Genomic DNA, 15,036 nt, shown 5'->3' with positions numbered 1-15,036 from the left:
AATTTTCTATTCCATCTTAGAGATTAAAAGTAGCTAATTATATGAAAATTAAACTTGCTAGTGTGAGACATCTAAAAAATGCACATTTCTTATTCTCAGCCCTTCCAGTGCCATTTATAAGATATATATATACATTTTATTAATTTTAGTAGACATTTTGAAGTATACTATACATAAAGAAAATCCACAAATTATAGGTTTATATTCAGTGAACTCTCAAAGTAAACATAGCCATACTGCACTACCCATGTAGGGAAGTAATTATTACTGGCACTCCAGAAGTGCATCTGTTGTTTTCTCAATCATTAATGTTTCCATTGAGAGATTTCTATCTTCTGAACATTCTTTTTGAGAATTTCACATATGTGTACAATAAAATATGATCATCCCATTTCCCCCCTCTAGCTTTTTCCATGCCCTCCTTAAGACACTCTCTTTGCAACTTCATTTTTTATTTTATTTTATTTTATTGATTTTATTGAGCGCTACATTTTTCTCTGCTCCCCTCCCTGCCTCTCCCCTCCCCTTCAACCCTCTCCCAAGGTCCCCAGTTTACTCAGGAGATCTTGTCTTTTTCTACTTCCCATGTAGATTAGATCTATGTAAGTCTCTCTTAGGATCCTCATTGTTGTCTAAGTTCTGTGGGATTGTGATTTGTGTGTTGGTTTTCTTTGCTTTATGTCTAAACGTCACTTATGAGTGAGTATATGTGATAATTGTCTTTCTGGGTCTGTGTTACCTCACTCTAAATGATGTTTTCTAGCTCCATCCATTTTCCTGAAAAATTAAAGATGTTATTTTTTTCTGCTGTGTAGTACTCCATTGTGTAAATGTACCACATTTTCCAACTTCATTTTTTTATAACCTATTAAGTCCAGTTAGTGCTGCCCCTGTGTGCATAGGTGTGGCCATCCACTGGGAAACCTAGCAATGGCTACTTCGTCAAAAGAGTGAGCAACTGTTCCCTCTCCAGCAACTGTTCACTGCTAGTAGCTCCTCAGTAAGGGGTGGAGCTAACTGGATGTGGTGGGTCTTAGACAGGCAACCGTGGCTACTATGTATGCATTATTGCACTAGGCGTGCGATGTCCAGAAGACAGCATTGCACAGCACCCCTCCCCATCACTTGGCTCTTGATAACCTTTCCACCTCTGCTTCCATAGTGTTACCTGAGCCATGTTAGTAGTCCAGGAAATTGAGATGTCCCATTAGGGTGAAACACTTAAGTCTCTTTTTCTCAGACTTTGACCACTTCTGCATATCTCTGTTGCTTGCTGTTCCCTGCAGGATTGAGCTTCTCTGACCAAAGCTGACAAGAACCCGGATCTATGGCATAAGCATAAATACTTAGAAGGCTATTCGACAACATGACCATTTAGCAGAGGGTCTATGACCTTTCTAACTGTGAGCTTTGACTAGGATTATAGTACCAGGCATAAAATTTCTTTTTATGGAACAGGCCTCAAACTCAGTAAGAAGGTGGTTAGTTATCTCACAACATTATTGCCACTATGTACTAAGAGGCACATCTTTTCTGGCAAATTGGTGTTGTACTTTCTATGCAGAGTCTGGTGTTAGGTTAGTTCATTGATGTCTTTTCTCTTCCAATAGCCTTCATAACACTTTGGCTCTGGGAAAACTAGACAACAGGAAATTTCCCAGTCAGTTGGAGATTAGATTTAGTGTCCTGAAGCCAAAATGTACACTGTCTTTAGCAGTAGAGTCTTACCCTGTGGCTATGGTGGGTAACAAACAACAATAACAATAGCCTGTATTTTTAGAGACCTTTGGGCACCAAAAACTCACTGGGAGGTATTCCATGCCTTCTACTGCAATTTTTAGCTCTTAATCTGTCTTCTGGGACCCATGTAGGGTAATTTTATTCTCTTTTTGTTCTTTAAGTTATATTTTGAAATTAGCATAGTAACTAGTGAGTTTCCATAAAGGGTTTCATACATCCTTCATTTTGGTTTACCTGCCTCTCTCTCCTATGCCCTCACCCCCATTCTCACTTTCTCCTTTAACCCCCAGTGTTTGGACCTCTTCTTCCATTGCACGTGTGTTCTGCTGCACCTCCACTTATGTGTTGTGTTGTGAACAGTAGGTTTCCATGTGGCTTTTCATAGCTCTTTCCTTTCATTAGCCTGTCCTTTACTCCATGGCTTCCCCCACACCCTATGCCCCTCCCTGCTAAGTCTTTCCACTCCTATATTCACTCACTGCTTTGGCGTCACCTGCAATCTATTATTTCCTCTCCCTTACATGTCCTCACAAGACCCTTTCTAGTTTCCTGGCTTCCATTTGCGCTGCATGTTAAAACACAAGAGTTAAAGCCAGTATCCATATCAGAGAAGAAATGTTTATCTTTCTGGTCTTAAGTTATATCACTGATAATTTGACTTTGCTTAGTTTTTAACTGTGTACATGAAATTGGGATGATTTATGAGATCCATCTATGTTATGTATAGGCTTTCTCTTTTCCATTGCCATATATAGTACTATAAATATATGCTTATCTTTTGTATCATTGATGGGTTTTGTGATATGGGGCATATTGAACAGTAACTATTACAAATAATGTTTCCAAAGCCTTTCCTTTGGCCATTAGTGTTTGTGCTCGTTTCTATCAGGTGTGTATCTAAGAGGAGACTTGCTGGTCAGAGAGATGGCATTATGTTTAGCTTTCAGTGAATGGTGCAGTCTGTTTCCCAGTGTGGCTGTGTCAGCTTCAGGTCCAGTTACCAGTGCAGGACAGTTAAAGCTACTCAGCCACGGCCACTCTCAGCCCTGTCAGTCCATTAGGTGAAGCCTTCCTACCATTATCTCTTTGTGTTGTTAATTTAACTTTCCCCAGTACTCAATGAAATTGACCTCTAGTTTGTGTTTATTGTTCATTAAGGTTAGGCATGGCCAATAAAATGAATTACTTATTTAAGTCTATTGTGTATTTTCTTTTCTGATTTTTTAAATTTGCTTTGTAATTTAATATTTTACAAGACCATCTAATAATATAGTCATATTTCAAAGTATTCCATTTCAGAAATGTAATATGTACATATTTACTTTAATATACCCTTCCCACAGCCAGAAGTTCATAGATTAGAACTAATTAAAAGACACTAGATAGTTGGGTTGTGCAAATGAAGACAATGTAGTGGACAGAAGGTGAAGATCTCGTGAAGCTGCAGAGTGTTAGAAAGTGACCCGTGTCTCAGAATGCTCTGCTGCAGTTTAACTGAGAGTGCTGAGGTGTTTAAGTTAGCAGCAGCTCAGTTTCACTGTGTTTGCATATTCTCTAGTATGCACTTACCACAAGGTGATATGTAGAATTTTCTTTTTTTTTTTTTTTTGGTTTTTTCGAGACAAGGTTTCTCTGTGGTTTTGGAGCCTGTCCTGGAACTAGCTCTTGTAGACCAGGCTGGTCTCGAATGTAGAATTTTCTTAACTGATAGGAGAAAAGGATCATGTACACTTCCAGTGTTTAAAGTCTTGTAGAGCAAAGCCTATGTGGAAAGAGATTGGTGGACAGTCTGAGTAATTTAAGAAGTTAGTGATGGAAATCATCTTAGGCAGGGTAGACGTGAAGAGGCTCACAGTTTAATACACATGGCTAGCTAGACACTGTTACCCAGGAAATATGTTTCTAACATGTCATTGAACTGTTGCCAAGAGTATATGGCAAAATTACTCTATCAGTAAATCACATTTACTGTTAAATTACAAGTTTATCATATTAAATATTTATTATATTATTTATATCATCATAAAATATAAATATAAGTAGCCTTTATGATAGCATTTTATCATAATAATTGGATTGAAATAAAAATACCTCTTTTAAGCCAATATATGTAAAGTTTAACTTGGTGAATAATATTCACCAAAATGTCTTTTTATAATAGTCCATTTTCTTTTTCTTTTCTTGAGCTTCTGGGTGTCAAACCCAGGTTGTCATAAATACTAGGCAAGTGCTTTATCACTGAGCTGAATTCTACCCCAGTAGATCAATTCCTAATTAAGACTTAAACTCTAGAAGGCATCCTTTTGTCAGTGCTTTTTCCATGTGAAATCAACATAGGGTGGTGATTAACTCAAGTGCTGTTGTTTGTCTGCCTGTCACTATCATTCTGTTGTTTCCCAAATGTTTTAAGTTCAGTGTATAAATACAGAATTCTGTCATGGAAGCTTCTGTTTCCTTTCAGCTCAGCAAGAAGATGATGAATTTGTGTGTCAAATAATTTATGTCTTCTACCAGATGGTTTTCCATCAGGCCACAAGAGATGTCATAATCAAGGAAACACGTATCCTTTCAATGTTTAAAATATTTGACCATTTACAATTGCAGAAACATTCGGTTTTGGTATTTTCTTTCAAATGTTGAAATGCTGTAGAAAACAGCAGACTTAGAAATGAATTTAAATGGCAGTTTCTCTTCTATGGCAATTGTTTGCATGAAAGTAGTACGAATTAAAGGAAGTCTGAAATCGGCAGTATTCCAGAATCAGAACCTCTGTAAATGCCACCAGTGTAAACCTCCACTTCAGCTAACAGACCACAGACTAAACTAAGTACACAAGACTAGCCTAGAAAATGGTGCCTGTAGCATTCCTGCTATCTCCAACAACAAGAGTCTCCATTTCAACTGTTCTCGCACAACTTCATACATAAGCCTCAGAGGGGCTTCCTGCAGGAAATCCAAGACATCCACACCCCGCTTGCCTTCATGGACTCTCTCTGGAACCTTGGTGCAACCCTCCATAAGGCCATAAATCCTCATTTTGCACATTTGCAAAACCAGTCCATGTGAACAATGCCGGGGCACACGTCCACTTGAATGCTAGTATATCCCCCTTGCACTGGTGGTGCAGCAATCTCTGTTCGCCTAAGTTGCTTTTTTTTTTTTCAGGAAGGTGTCCTGGAGACTTGCTGTTTTCAGAGGGAAGTCTTAGTTTGAAGTTTTGCACTGTAGAACCTGTAATGGATGGAGTCCATATAAATGCCTTCAAAGCTCCTCTCCTGTTGTTCTATTGTCTGACTGAAAATTACTTCACTTTTTCTTAATATTATTGATCTCTTTAGCACCCAGAGCCTCTCTATGTTAAGCTGTAATTGCACTCCTACTCCTGGTCAATCTGTATCTTTTCCACAGCTTTGCTATTTGTTCCAAAACACACACACACACACACACACACACACACACACACACACACAGCAGCTGAAAGAAGCAGGAAGATTTTTCAGCCTGAATCCTCCACCAAATGATTAGTCCATTAACTTTGAATTCTCCCTCACTCAAATTTTCAGAACACAGACAAAACATCAAAGTATTCTTGAAGCTTTGGTAGTGAGTATAGCCTTTAAAGACTAAGGTGTCTCTTTAGCCCATAAAAAATTGTTTATGAAAAGTTAAGACATAAAACAGAATGACAAGTCATGTGTTACTAGGGGACTTCTTGGAAAGACAACCTATTTTATCATAAAGATTTTTGTGAGTTCTAAATTGGGCTTCACTTACAAGGGCTAAGACTAGCATTTAGCTCTGTGTATAAACATAGATACTTAGAAGGTCGTTTGATGCCTTATCAGTTTATCTAGGGCCTATAATCCTTGCAGGCTTGGGTTTTTGACTGAGTTTGCAGTGTCTGGCATGGGTTCTCTCCTGTGCAGCAGGCCTCAAATCCAAGAAGACAGTGTTTGGTTTCCTCCATAACAGTCATGACTGTTACACAGGTGGGCTCATCTTGCCTGGCAAATTGATTTTGTTGTTCATAGAGTTGAGAAAGTGGTAAGCCCTTCGATTCCATTTTTCTCCTGGCAGCCATCGTATCACCTTCTGGCACTTTGAAGGCTAGCCAGCAAGGAGATGCTTCCCACCTCAGTTGCCACTCAGCTTCTCAATATCTTACAACCAAGTTGTGTTTTGTCTTACGCAGTTAAGGTCTTATCATCTGGTTTTTGTGGACCATCAACAGTAATGACAAGAGCATGTTTTGTTTTGGAGGCCTTCATGGTCTGTCTCCCTGACCAAAAACAAATCAGGAGGTCTCCCACATGACATTGGGGATTTTATTTAGTAACTCACTACCTCTAGAAGCAACATTGTGTAGATGTTCAGAGAATCTCCCTTCAAATTCGTGTGAATGTATGTTGTAAAATATTTCCATACAACTTAACGTTTTAATTATTACCTTTTAAAAATGAGTGCTTACCTGAAATTTATATATTTGTTTTATTTCCTTGGCTCCTATCTCTGCTTGTATTCTATGTTGTTATGCTCTTGAATTGACTTCTACCTATAATGAGGTATTTTTATATGTAGTAAATATATAAATAATAAAATAGGGTTATCTGAAAATAACAGCTTCTTGTTTTACTGATAATTTAGCAAAATATCGAATTCTGGGTTGACACTTATTCTCTTTAGCAATTTAGAGGCATTTGCCATCCATTTTGCATTGCTTCCAAGGAGAGCTCTGTAGTTAAAGTTCTTACTATCCTAATTTTAAGAACAGTTTAATTTCCTTTGTCCTAGAGTGATTAGGTCTTTTGGTCAGAAAAACTAAAAGAATGTTTACTTTCTTTAGCATCAAGTTGTTTTGCTGTGAGTAGACTTAGAAACCACAGTAAAATTTTTCAAATGTACTTTTCACATATAAAGTTTCCCCGACCCCCTGGAAAGTTCTCTTGAATTAGTTTCTATTATATTCTATTGCTTTGGATTTTGTCTTAGGGATTTAAATTTGCAGTTCTTTATCTATTTTTTATTTATTGTGTCTACATGTTCCTGTGTGTACAGGTGCATGTGTCTGTGCAAGTGGATAGGCACCTCTGTGTGTGTGTGTGTGTGTGTGTGTGTGTGTGTGGGCCAGGGGATGACTGCAGCTGTCTTTCCTCAGGAACCATCTCTCTTACTCTTCCAAACCTGACCTCTCATTAGCCTGGAACACAGCAAGTAGACAGGCTGACTGGTCAGTGAGTCCCGGGTTCACTTACCACCTTCCCAGCACTGAGGTTACAAGCTCATACCTTCACACCCACTTTTTAAATATAGTTTCTAGGAAATGAGTTTAGGTTCTCAAGTTTGCAAGACTAGCATTCTAATGTGAGCTGTCTTTCTAACTCCCTTGCCTATCCTTATTGTGTTTTAAATTTTCTAACCTTTTTGTCCATTTAGTTTTTATATATAAGTTGTCTTATTGTCTGCCTTATACTTCTCTTAAGAGTCTGTTGTGTTTATTTTTATGTTCATTTTCTCTTTCATGTTCTTTATTGAACTTTTGTTTCCTTGGGTTTTCTAATTCTGATTTGTATTTGTCATATATATTTTACTATTTCTTTAAATTCTGTTTTAAAATGCCTTATTTAGCTGGGCGGTGGTGGCGCACGCCTTTAATCCCAGCACTCGGGAGGCAGAGGCAGGCGGATCTCTGTGAGTTCGAGACCAGCCTGGTCTACAAGAGCTAGTTCCAGGACAGGCTCCAAAACCACAGAGAAACCCTGTCTCGAAAAACCAAAAAAAAAAAAAAAAAAAATAACATGCCTTATTTAAAATGACATAATTTTTCCAGTTCTTTTTCTTTTTTACTATAGCAACTATATGAGATTCGAGTCATTAGTAGATGTTATTCACTTTCATATGAAATGTTTCCCTGAATATCATGGACATGACAGATCAAGAAAGCAATTGTGGGGGCTGGAGAGATGGCTCAGAGGTTAAGAGCACTGACTGCTCTTCCAGAGGTCCTGAGTTCAATTCCCAGCAACCACATGGTGGCGCACAACCATTTATAATGAGATCTGGTGCCCTCTTCTGGCCCGCAGGCAGACATGGAAGGAATATTGTATACATAATAAATAAATAAATTTAAAAAAAAAAGAAAGAAAGCAATTGTGCTGCCATAATGGTATGTGTAATTTCTATATAACTGAAGAGCTACAATCTCAGTTCATTTTGTGTCTTTAACCACTTTCATTCAGAAGCTCCAGCATATCTCATAGACCTGATGCATGATAAGAATAATGAAATCCGGAAAGTCTGTGATAACACATTAGATATTATCGCAGTAAGTATTCTCTCTACAAAAAAATCTGATTTTATTTTATGAAATATGAAAAAATTATGTAAACCCAATTAGAACTGAGTGACAACACAATATTTGTATTCTGTGACAATCTAGAAAATTTTGTTATCTGAGTGTAGATCCTTTGGCTTTCAACTTTTAACCCGAGGCTCTTTAGGGAGGTTTGTAAGTCACCACAGAACACAGGCTGGTCTCCGTGCCATCCAGGAATCATTTCACTTTTAGAAACATGTAAAAGAAGGGAAAGTGCTGTCAGTGCCTATAAAATGAATCAAATTTCATGCAAATGATTTTTTTCAGTTATTTGATCATTTTTGTTCTATATATAGATTAGTTTTATGAGGTACTTAATAATGAGGAAGTACAAATGTCTTCACGTCATTGTTGATGCTGGGACATTTTAAAGTATAGGGATGATCTACATTTTAGGTGGGAAACTGGCTGATCCTAAAGATTTTTCTCGGAAACTTTGTAGAGTTCTTTGGGACTTGAACCTTAGGCTAGTATGTGCCTTGGTTTAACCTTAGCTGTGTACTGCTGATACAGCCCGCTTGCCACCTTCAGTACTCTTGGGAGCTTAGCAACCTCTTTTAATAAACATTTTTAGAAATCAATTAACTAGTTCATTGAAAATAAACTGGGCTAACATTTCTGTTAGTGGTGTCGTTGTGAAGTAGACAATTAACAGCAGGAACTTTCTTGTTAATTTCCCAGATTTTATTTTGGAAATTCATCATATTTGATGCCAGCTGCTTTTTAGATTAGACTACCTCACTGTGGTTTTGAATTATTGATACAATGTTGTTTTAGCTTTGATCTAAGTCAGAATAGAGAAATGATAGATAGATAGATAGATAGATAGATAGATAGATAAAGTAGATGGTAGATAGATACTCTCGTGTGTGTGTGTGTGTGTGTGTGCAGCGCACACATGTGCGTGTATATGTATATATAGAGTCTTTACCAGTATAGCATATCTTGATAAAAATGGAGCTAATAAACATAAAATACTTAATACTCTTAGGGAACAATTTAATGGTATATTTACCATTTTCAAATATATCACAATGTCATTGTTGATAAAATTTGTACCATGGGAATAAGAGGCATCATAAAGTTCTACGTGTGAGTCTGCTTAAACAGTGAGGACAGCCGTGAGCCACCCATCCGTGCCTGACCTTGTGTGCTCCAGCTCCCCTCACTGAGAAATGGAAGACATGTCTAGATTGGTATACTAGGTGTTTTCTTTTAGAATGTAAATGAATGGTAGCTCTAACGATAACTTCAGTCTTTTTCGAGACAGGGTTTCTCTTTGCAGCATTGGCTGTCCTGGAACTCACTCTGAAGACCAGGCTGGCCTCGAACTCAGAGATCCACCAGTTTTTTTCTTTCAAGTGCTGGGATTAAGGGTGTGTGTCACCACTGCCTGGCAGTAGCCTCAGCTTTAATATAAAAATATTTGCAGAGATACAAATATGTTATAGGATAAAATATTTTATTGTAGTTAAATAAGCAATCTGAGTTGACTTCTTTATCTTATACTTGGAGGTGCCTCCCTCTCATGTGCGATTTTTCCTAGACACTGCAGCCACCCTTCCTTTTTGCAGCCAGTTTTTGTGTTGGTGTTTTCTTAAGGTCTATATTTTACCTTATTCCCTCATTTCCCATAACATCCTTACAATTTATGTTAATCTTGACTTCTGCTTCCAAGACTGTATTGAAATGGTACTCATTTTTTTTTTAAAGGCTTTCATTTGTCAAAGCCCAGTAAACATTCCCAGCCTTCATTTTACTGTTGATCCCATCCAGCCTGGAGAGACTTATAAATTCTAGTCAGCACTAAAATTAAAGCCACAAAGAGAACAGTGTTAGATAATTATTGTAAAGAGCTTTCTTGTCATGAAAATTTCAAGAAGAATCAGTAAAATTAAGCTGTGATGTAACAGCTTGCCATGTTTATGTGGCTCCCCACAGGGTCATCAGATCTCTTTCAAATTAGTATAAAAAGAAAACCCAAACATGGGCTGACTTAGTTCACTTGATTTCTCTGTACAGCTCTCTTTACTGGGTGTGTAAAATCAGTATTTGATAGGATGTCATATGGTAGTTGTCTTTTCACATTGGAAAACATTCATTTGAATAACTTTTTAAATAGACTAAAGTATTTAAAGATACTCATGTGATGATTTGTGTAATTTGGAAGCCCTACTGTGCTGTCCAACTGGCTCATATGCAGGTTGTGCTTTTTAGAAGTGAAACCCTGTAGAGCCAATGGAAAGACATGAGGGTGTGGAAACAAACTGTTCTACTGAAAACTTATCTGTCTTACCTTTCTGCTATTAAACTTTAAGGTTCAGCTTTAGCCAGACAGTAGAGAACTATAGCAAGCCCTGAAAACATGCTTCCCCTCGCTTAGGTAGACATTCTGATGATAATTCAATATTTGACTTTCTGAAAGTGGCAACCTGATCTACTACATTTATAATTCAACCAATTTTTGTTTCGTTTTATTTTTTTACAGATACAGTGAACCACTTAAAATAGTGACCACTCGGTTTTCAATGGCGTTTCTGATCCATAGAGACTTGCTGTGAGGACTAGAAGAAATGCTCATGTACATTTACCAGATGGTGGTCATGTATCTAGTTGAGGAATTTATATGTAAATTATATGGACCAACATTTCCCTTCCTTGGGACAACTAATAACTATATTATTTGTTTTCATTTTGATTTTTAAGTGACATAAGAAGATAACCTGTTTATTTTTAATTAACCCAAAATTATTCTACATATGTACTTTGGACAGATATATTAGTGTTCATTGTTTATATTTGAACTTATCCCTCAGAACAAGTGAATTTGGAAATTTTTTTATGTTCCATGCTATGACAATTAACTTAAAAGGGTTGGTGTTTTTTTTTTTTTAGAACCTTTAAAAAATAAAAAGGAAATTGCTTTTTCTGCTGTGGAAATATCTTTTTTGTTAAATGATCCATACTCTGATTTTATAACTTAATTTAGATTCAATTTTTAAGTTAATCTCAGACGAAAATTATATTCCCAGTTTTCTGAGCATCCTTGTTCAGGAGAAAGCATCTTCTTTTAATTTCTATCATTTGAGAATTTTATGTTTTGATCATATTCCCATTTGACCCACTTTTCCATCTCCTCCCAGAGCTACCCCCTATTTCATACCAATCTGTGTTTCCTCATTTCCTTTCTTAAAACCCACCACGTCTCATTAGTGCTGCCTATATATGCTTGGGTTTGGGGTCATCTACTAAGTGTGTTAGATCTTCCAAGGCTACACCTTTAAGTAAAATCAATTGCTCCCTTTCTATCCTTTACCAATAGCTTCTCAGTTAGGGATGGAATTTTGTGTCTCTCACCCCCCCCCATTCCTGGCATTTTGTCGGACATGAACTCATACAGGTCTTGTGCATGCTGTCCCAGCATTGAGCACATATGTACAACTGTGCTATTGTGTCCTAAAAGTGCTGCTTCTGGAGTTGGCACCATCTCTGGCTCACAGTCCTCTGCCCCTCTTGCAGTGATCTGCAGGAAGCCATCTTAATGCACAGTTCTACCCTCACAAGAGCTGTTCATTGAGGCCGGACAGTGTTACTGATCACAATAGAGGGTGCAAATTGTCCATCCTAAATCTGTTTCAGAAGTGAAGGAAAAGAAGCATGGCATAATTTGAAACAAGAGAAACTGTGATTGGAAACAGCAAAGGTGGCAAAGCACTAAAGAAAACTATCAAGAGACAATGTGAAATCTCTGGCAATGCTAAGTAATAATGGCTAAGTAATTCATTCTGTGAGGACTTTGTTAGAAACTTGCCTGTGATAGGAGCGGATGACCTTTTAAGATGCTTTCACTCCTAGATTTTGGTTTCCTACAGAAGCTATTATATCATAATTTTAAAATGACCATATATATGGGACTATTTATAGCTGAAGGCCATTGGTATCTAAAGAAAAAACTTATTTGCAGCTCAAGACATATAATGTGGAATAACACAAACTTTAAACACTGAATGCCTTAGGAAAATATGCCATCTTCAGTAAAGTATTTGATCCCCAAATTTTGCAATATTTTGCAAATACTGTTATAGTGGTGATTTGTTTAATGTAGTTGGGCCAGAATCCTGAATTTGTGAATTGAAACATGTGTGATGGTTCTTTGTAAACCAAAGAGGGTTACATACTGCATACTACAATCTCTCCAGTAGTAACAGTAAGTTGTTGCTGTCCAACTGAGGTTGCTTGTAGCTTAGAGAGGCATGAATGGTACCAGTGTGGGGGTGAGCAGGGAGGCCATATGAGAGAACATAGGTACTTGGACTTCTGTTTTAAGACTCCAGGCCTTGGGAATCAAGAAAGGAAGAGAACCTACACAGACTTCCTCAGGGCTTCTAAAACTCAGTTCCTTGTGTCCTTAGTATGGCCTCAACATCATATGAAGTGTTTGAGAACCTCAAAAATTTTTAACTGGCAGACAAATACCTCTTCGGACATGATCGGGTTGTCATACGCTTAAGATATGTTTACTGTGCACATAGTGTGTGCCAGACACTGATGTAACTACTGTCATATAGAACTCAACAGTGCAAAGCCCTTAAGTATTGAAGTTTACAGTCTAGACTCTGGAGAGCACTGAGAGTTGCCATCTAAACACGGAAGCTAGTCATCCCAGAACGGTAGTGTGGTATGGCCCCATCAACAGATGTCCTGTGCTATTTCCATGGTGCTTACGACAGAGGTGTGATTATGTCTCTGTCCTTCGACCACCAGTGTCCTTGTTGTCCTTTCATAACTAATCTATTGAGATTTTGAAGAGTAGTTCTTTTTTCTGCAACTGATTATGATCATGGATGGAATGAATGTGTTTCAATAATCAAGTTAATACCCAGCGTTAGTATTTTAACTTGGAAACGTAAGGTATTATAAGTACAGAAAATTTTATATTGCATAGGATTGATGACCTATTTAAATGAGATAAACTATTCAAGGTATAAATGCAGTCTCTATACATTGTTAACTTTCCTCACAAAGATTTTCAAGAAGGCCTATCAGATGGAAAAGCTGCTTTTTTAATAATCTTGCTACCAAGGAGAATACTTTAAAATGTATCTGAGAATACTTAAAATTACAGAGAAAATGCATTGAGTTAAGATTAGAAATCTGGCATTCAAACATCATAAAATGCTTAAGAATTGAATAAAATGGGTACATGATAGTTAACATTTAAAAATCTCTCTCCCTTTACCTCTTCCCACCCCTGTGTGTGTATGTGTAAGTTAAGTGGAGGTACCTGTGTTGGTTAGGATAACCTATGTTGCTGGTCCTCGCTTTTCACCTTAGAGACGTGTTCACTGCATCACACATGCCACACTAGCTGGCCCATGAGCCTTTGGTTATTGTCCCATGTCTGCCTCCCATCGTGCTGTGGGAGCACTGGATAGCAGAGGCACGCAATGGCTGTCAGCTTTAGGTCGGTTCTGGGATCTGGAATCGGGTCTCACACCAGAGGAGTGAGCCTTTTACCACGCAGGCGTCTCCCTGGCCTTACTCTCACTTTTATTGGCGTGTAGCTTGGTTGTAGATACAGAGCAGAGACTTTTCAAATGAATTGTTGCTAAAGCTTGTTCAATAAGCTTGTCAAAAGCTAGCTCTGGTTTCTGAATGGTTACAGACATGGTCATTTTTAATGTATCAATGTAAGTTCATTTAAAAATATTTTTTCTTAATTCTATGCAGTGAAATTAAACATAATGCCAAAAGTTTGGTTGGCCCTCTTTTGTAGTTCATTATTGTATCACAAAAGCAAAAGCAGAAATTTCAGATATTTTTCCAGCTTGTTAGAAATTAAACAATTACATATACATGAATGTTTGTATATTCCTTCCTTGATACTTACATATCTTTATTTATTTTTCATTTAATTGATCACAGTTGGACTTGAAACCCAAACAAAGCATAAAAGAGATATCATGATTTCTTATTTAAATTTTATTCATCTGTGTATTTTACTTTGAGGTTTAAAGAGGCATATTTGAAATGCTATTGTACAGCTTAGTCTTCTCAGTACTTTAGAAAAAAGTTTGTCTGAGGAGATAATCGTACCTAATGGTCTGCTTTAAATTTTGCCTCAGTCCAGACTATATAAAAGTCCATACTAGGGACAACCATGTTGGAAAAGAGCTAGTATATATACAAAACCCAACAACTTTATTAAATGTATGTTTACTATAAGTATATATGTGTGTATTTAGGGGGAAATATTTTAAACTATAAAAAGTCTCATTTTTGGAGCTACTTAGCCTTAACAAAAGGCTGGACTATCCTAGACTTGTTTTAATTTAGTATGAAAAATTTTATTAAATAAACCATATTGCAGTCTCAATTAGGGGACTGCCAGATTAAAGAAGGGGGAAAAATCTGTTTCCCATCAATTGCTCCAGGACACAAAGCAGATCTGTGTAGCTCTGTGTTATCCTAGAGTGTGTTAATCAGATACAAGGTGTGACGGAAGCCAGTGACAAGGGTTTCCCTGAGAGTGCCCAGACTCTGATAATAGGCTGGGGAAGCCTTCAGAATGTTTCAGTGGTTAACTAGTAAACAATGTGATGTAGGACTTCAAAAAGGATGGCACATTCCATGTAAAATCAAACCATAAGTCTTTTGTGACACGTTCGAGTTTATGGAACCTGAGAGCTTAAGATCCTAATGTCAGAAACTGAGAAGAGAAGAAAATGAAAGACAAACCATGTTTTCCTTTAAATTCAAGGTAAAATCGAAACTTGAAGATAGAACCCAGGGATATACCCCTCATGAAAAGAGCGTTTCAACCATGAGAAGTGTCTCCCTCGAGCGTTCCTACAGAGGCTGATAGAGCTGGATGATCATATGTGCTAGCTGTGGGTGAACCGCTTACATTCGCATGGCCGTTT

At 37.4% G+C, this 15,036-nt stretch overlaps 1 protein-coding gene across 2 annotated transcripts in view; it reads left to right on the top strand.

Moving 5' to 3' along the window:
* Positions 1-15,036, top strand: part of Kifap3 (kinesin associated protein 3) — a 134,727-nt gene that overhangs the window by 82,486 nt on the left and 37,205 nt on the right. For both annotated transcript variants that reach the window (XM_041662511.1, XM_041662512.1), the window contains exons 16-17: positions 4,202-4,300; positions 7,977-8,062. In XM_041662511.1, coding sequence (XP_041518445.1) covers positions 4,202-4,300; positions 7,977-8,062 — 185 coding nt within the window. The remainder of the gene's footprint in view (positions 1-4,201; positions 4,301-7,976; positions 8,063-15,036) is intronic.

Source organism: Microtus oregoni, unplaced genomic scaffold (assembly GCF_018167655.1).
Source record: "Microtus oregoni isolate MIOR12 unplaced genomic scaffold, Mior012 000013F_ref0000133, whole genome shotgun sequence".
NCBI classification, from domain to species: domain Eukaryota; kingdom Metazoa; phylum Chordata; class Mammalia; order Rodentia; family Cricetidae; genus Microtus; species Microtus oregoni.
Note: the sequence above shows the minus strand (reverse complement) of the source record. Positions and strands in the feature narration are given on the sequence as shown.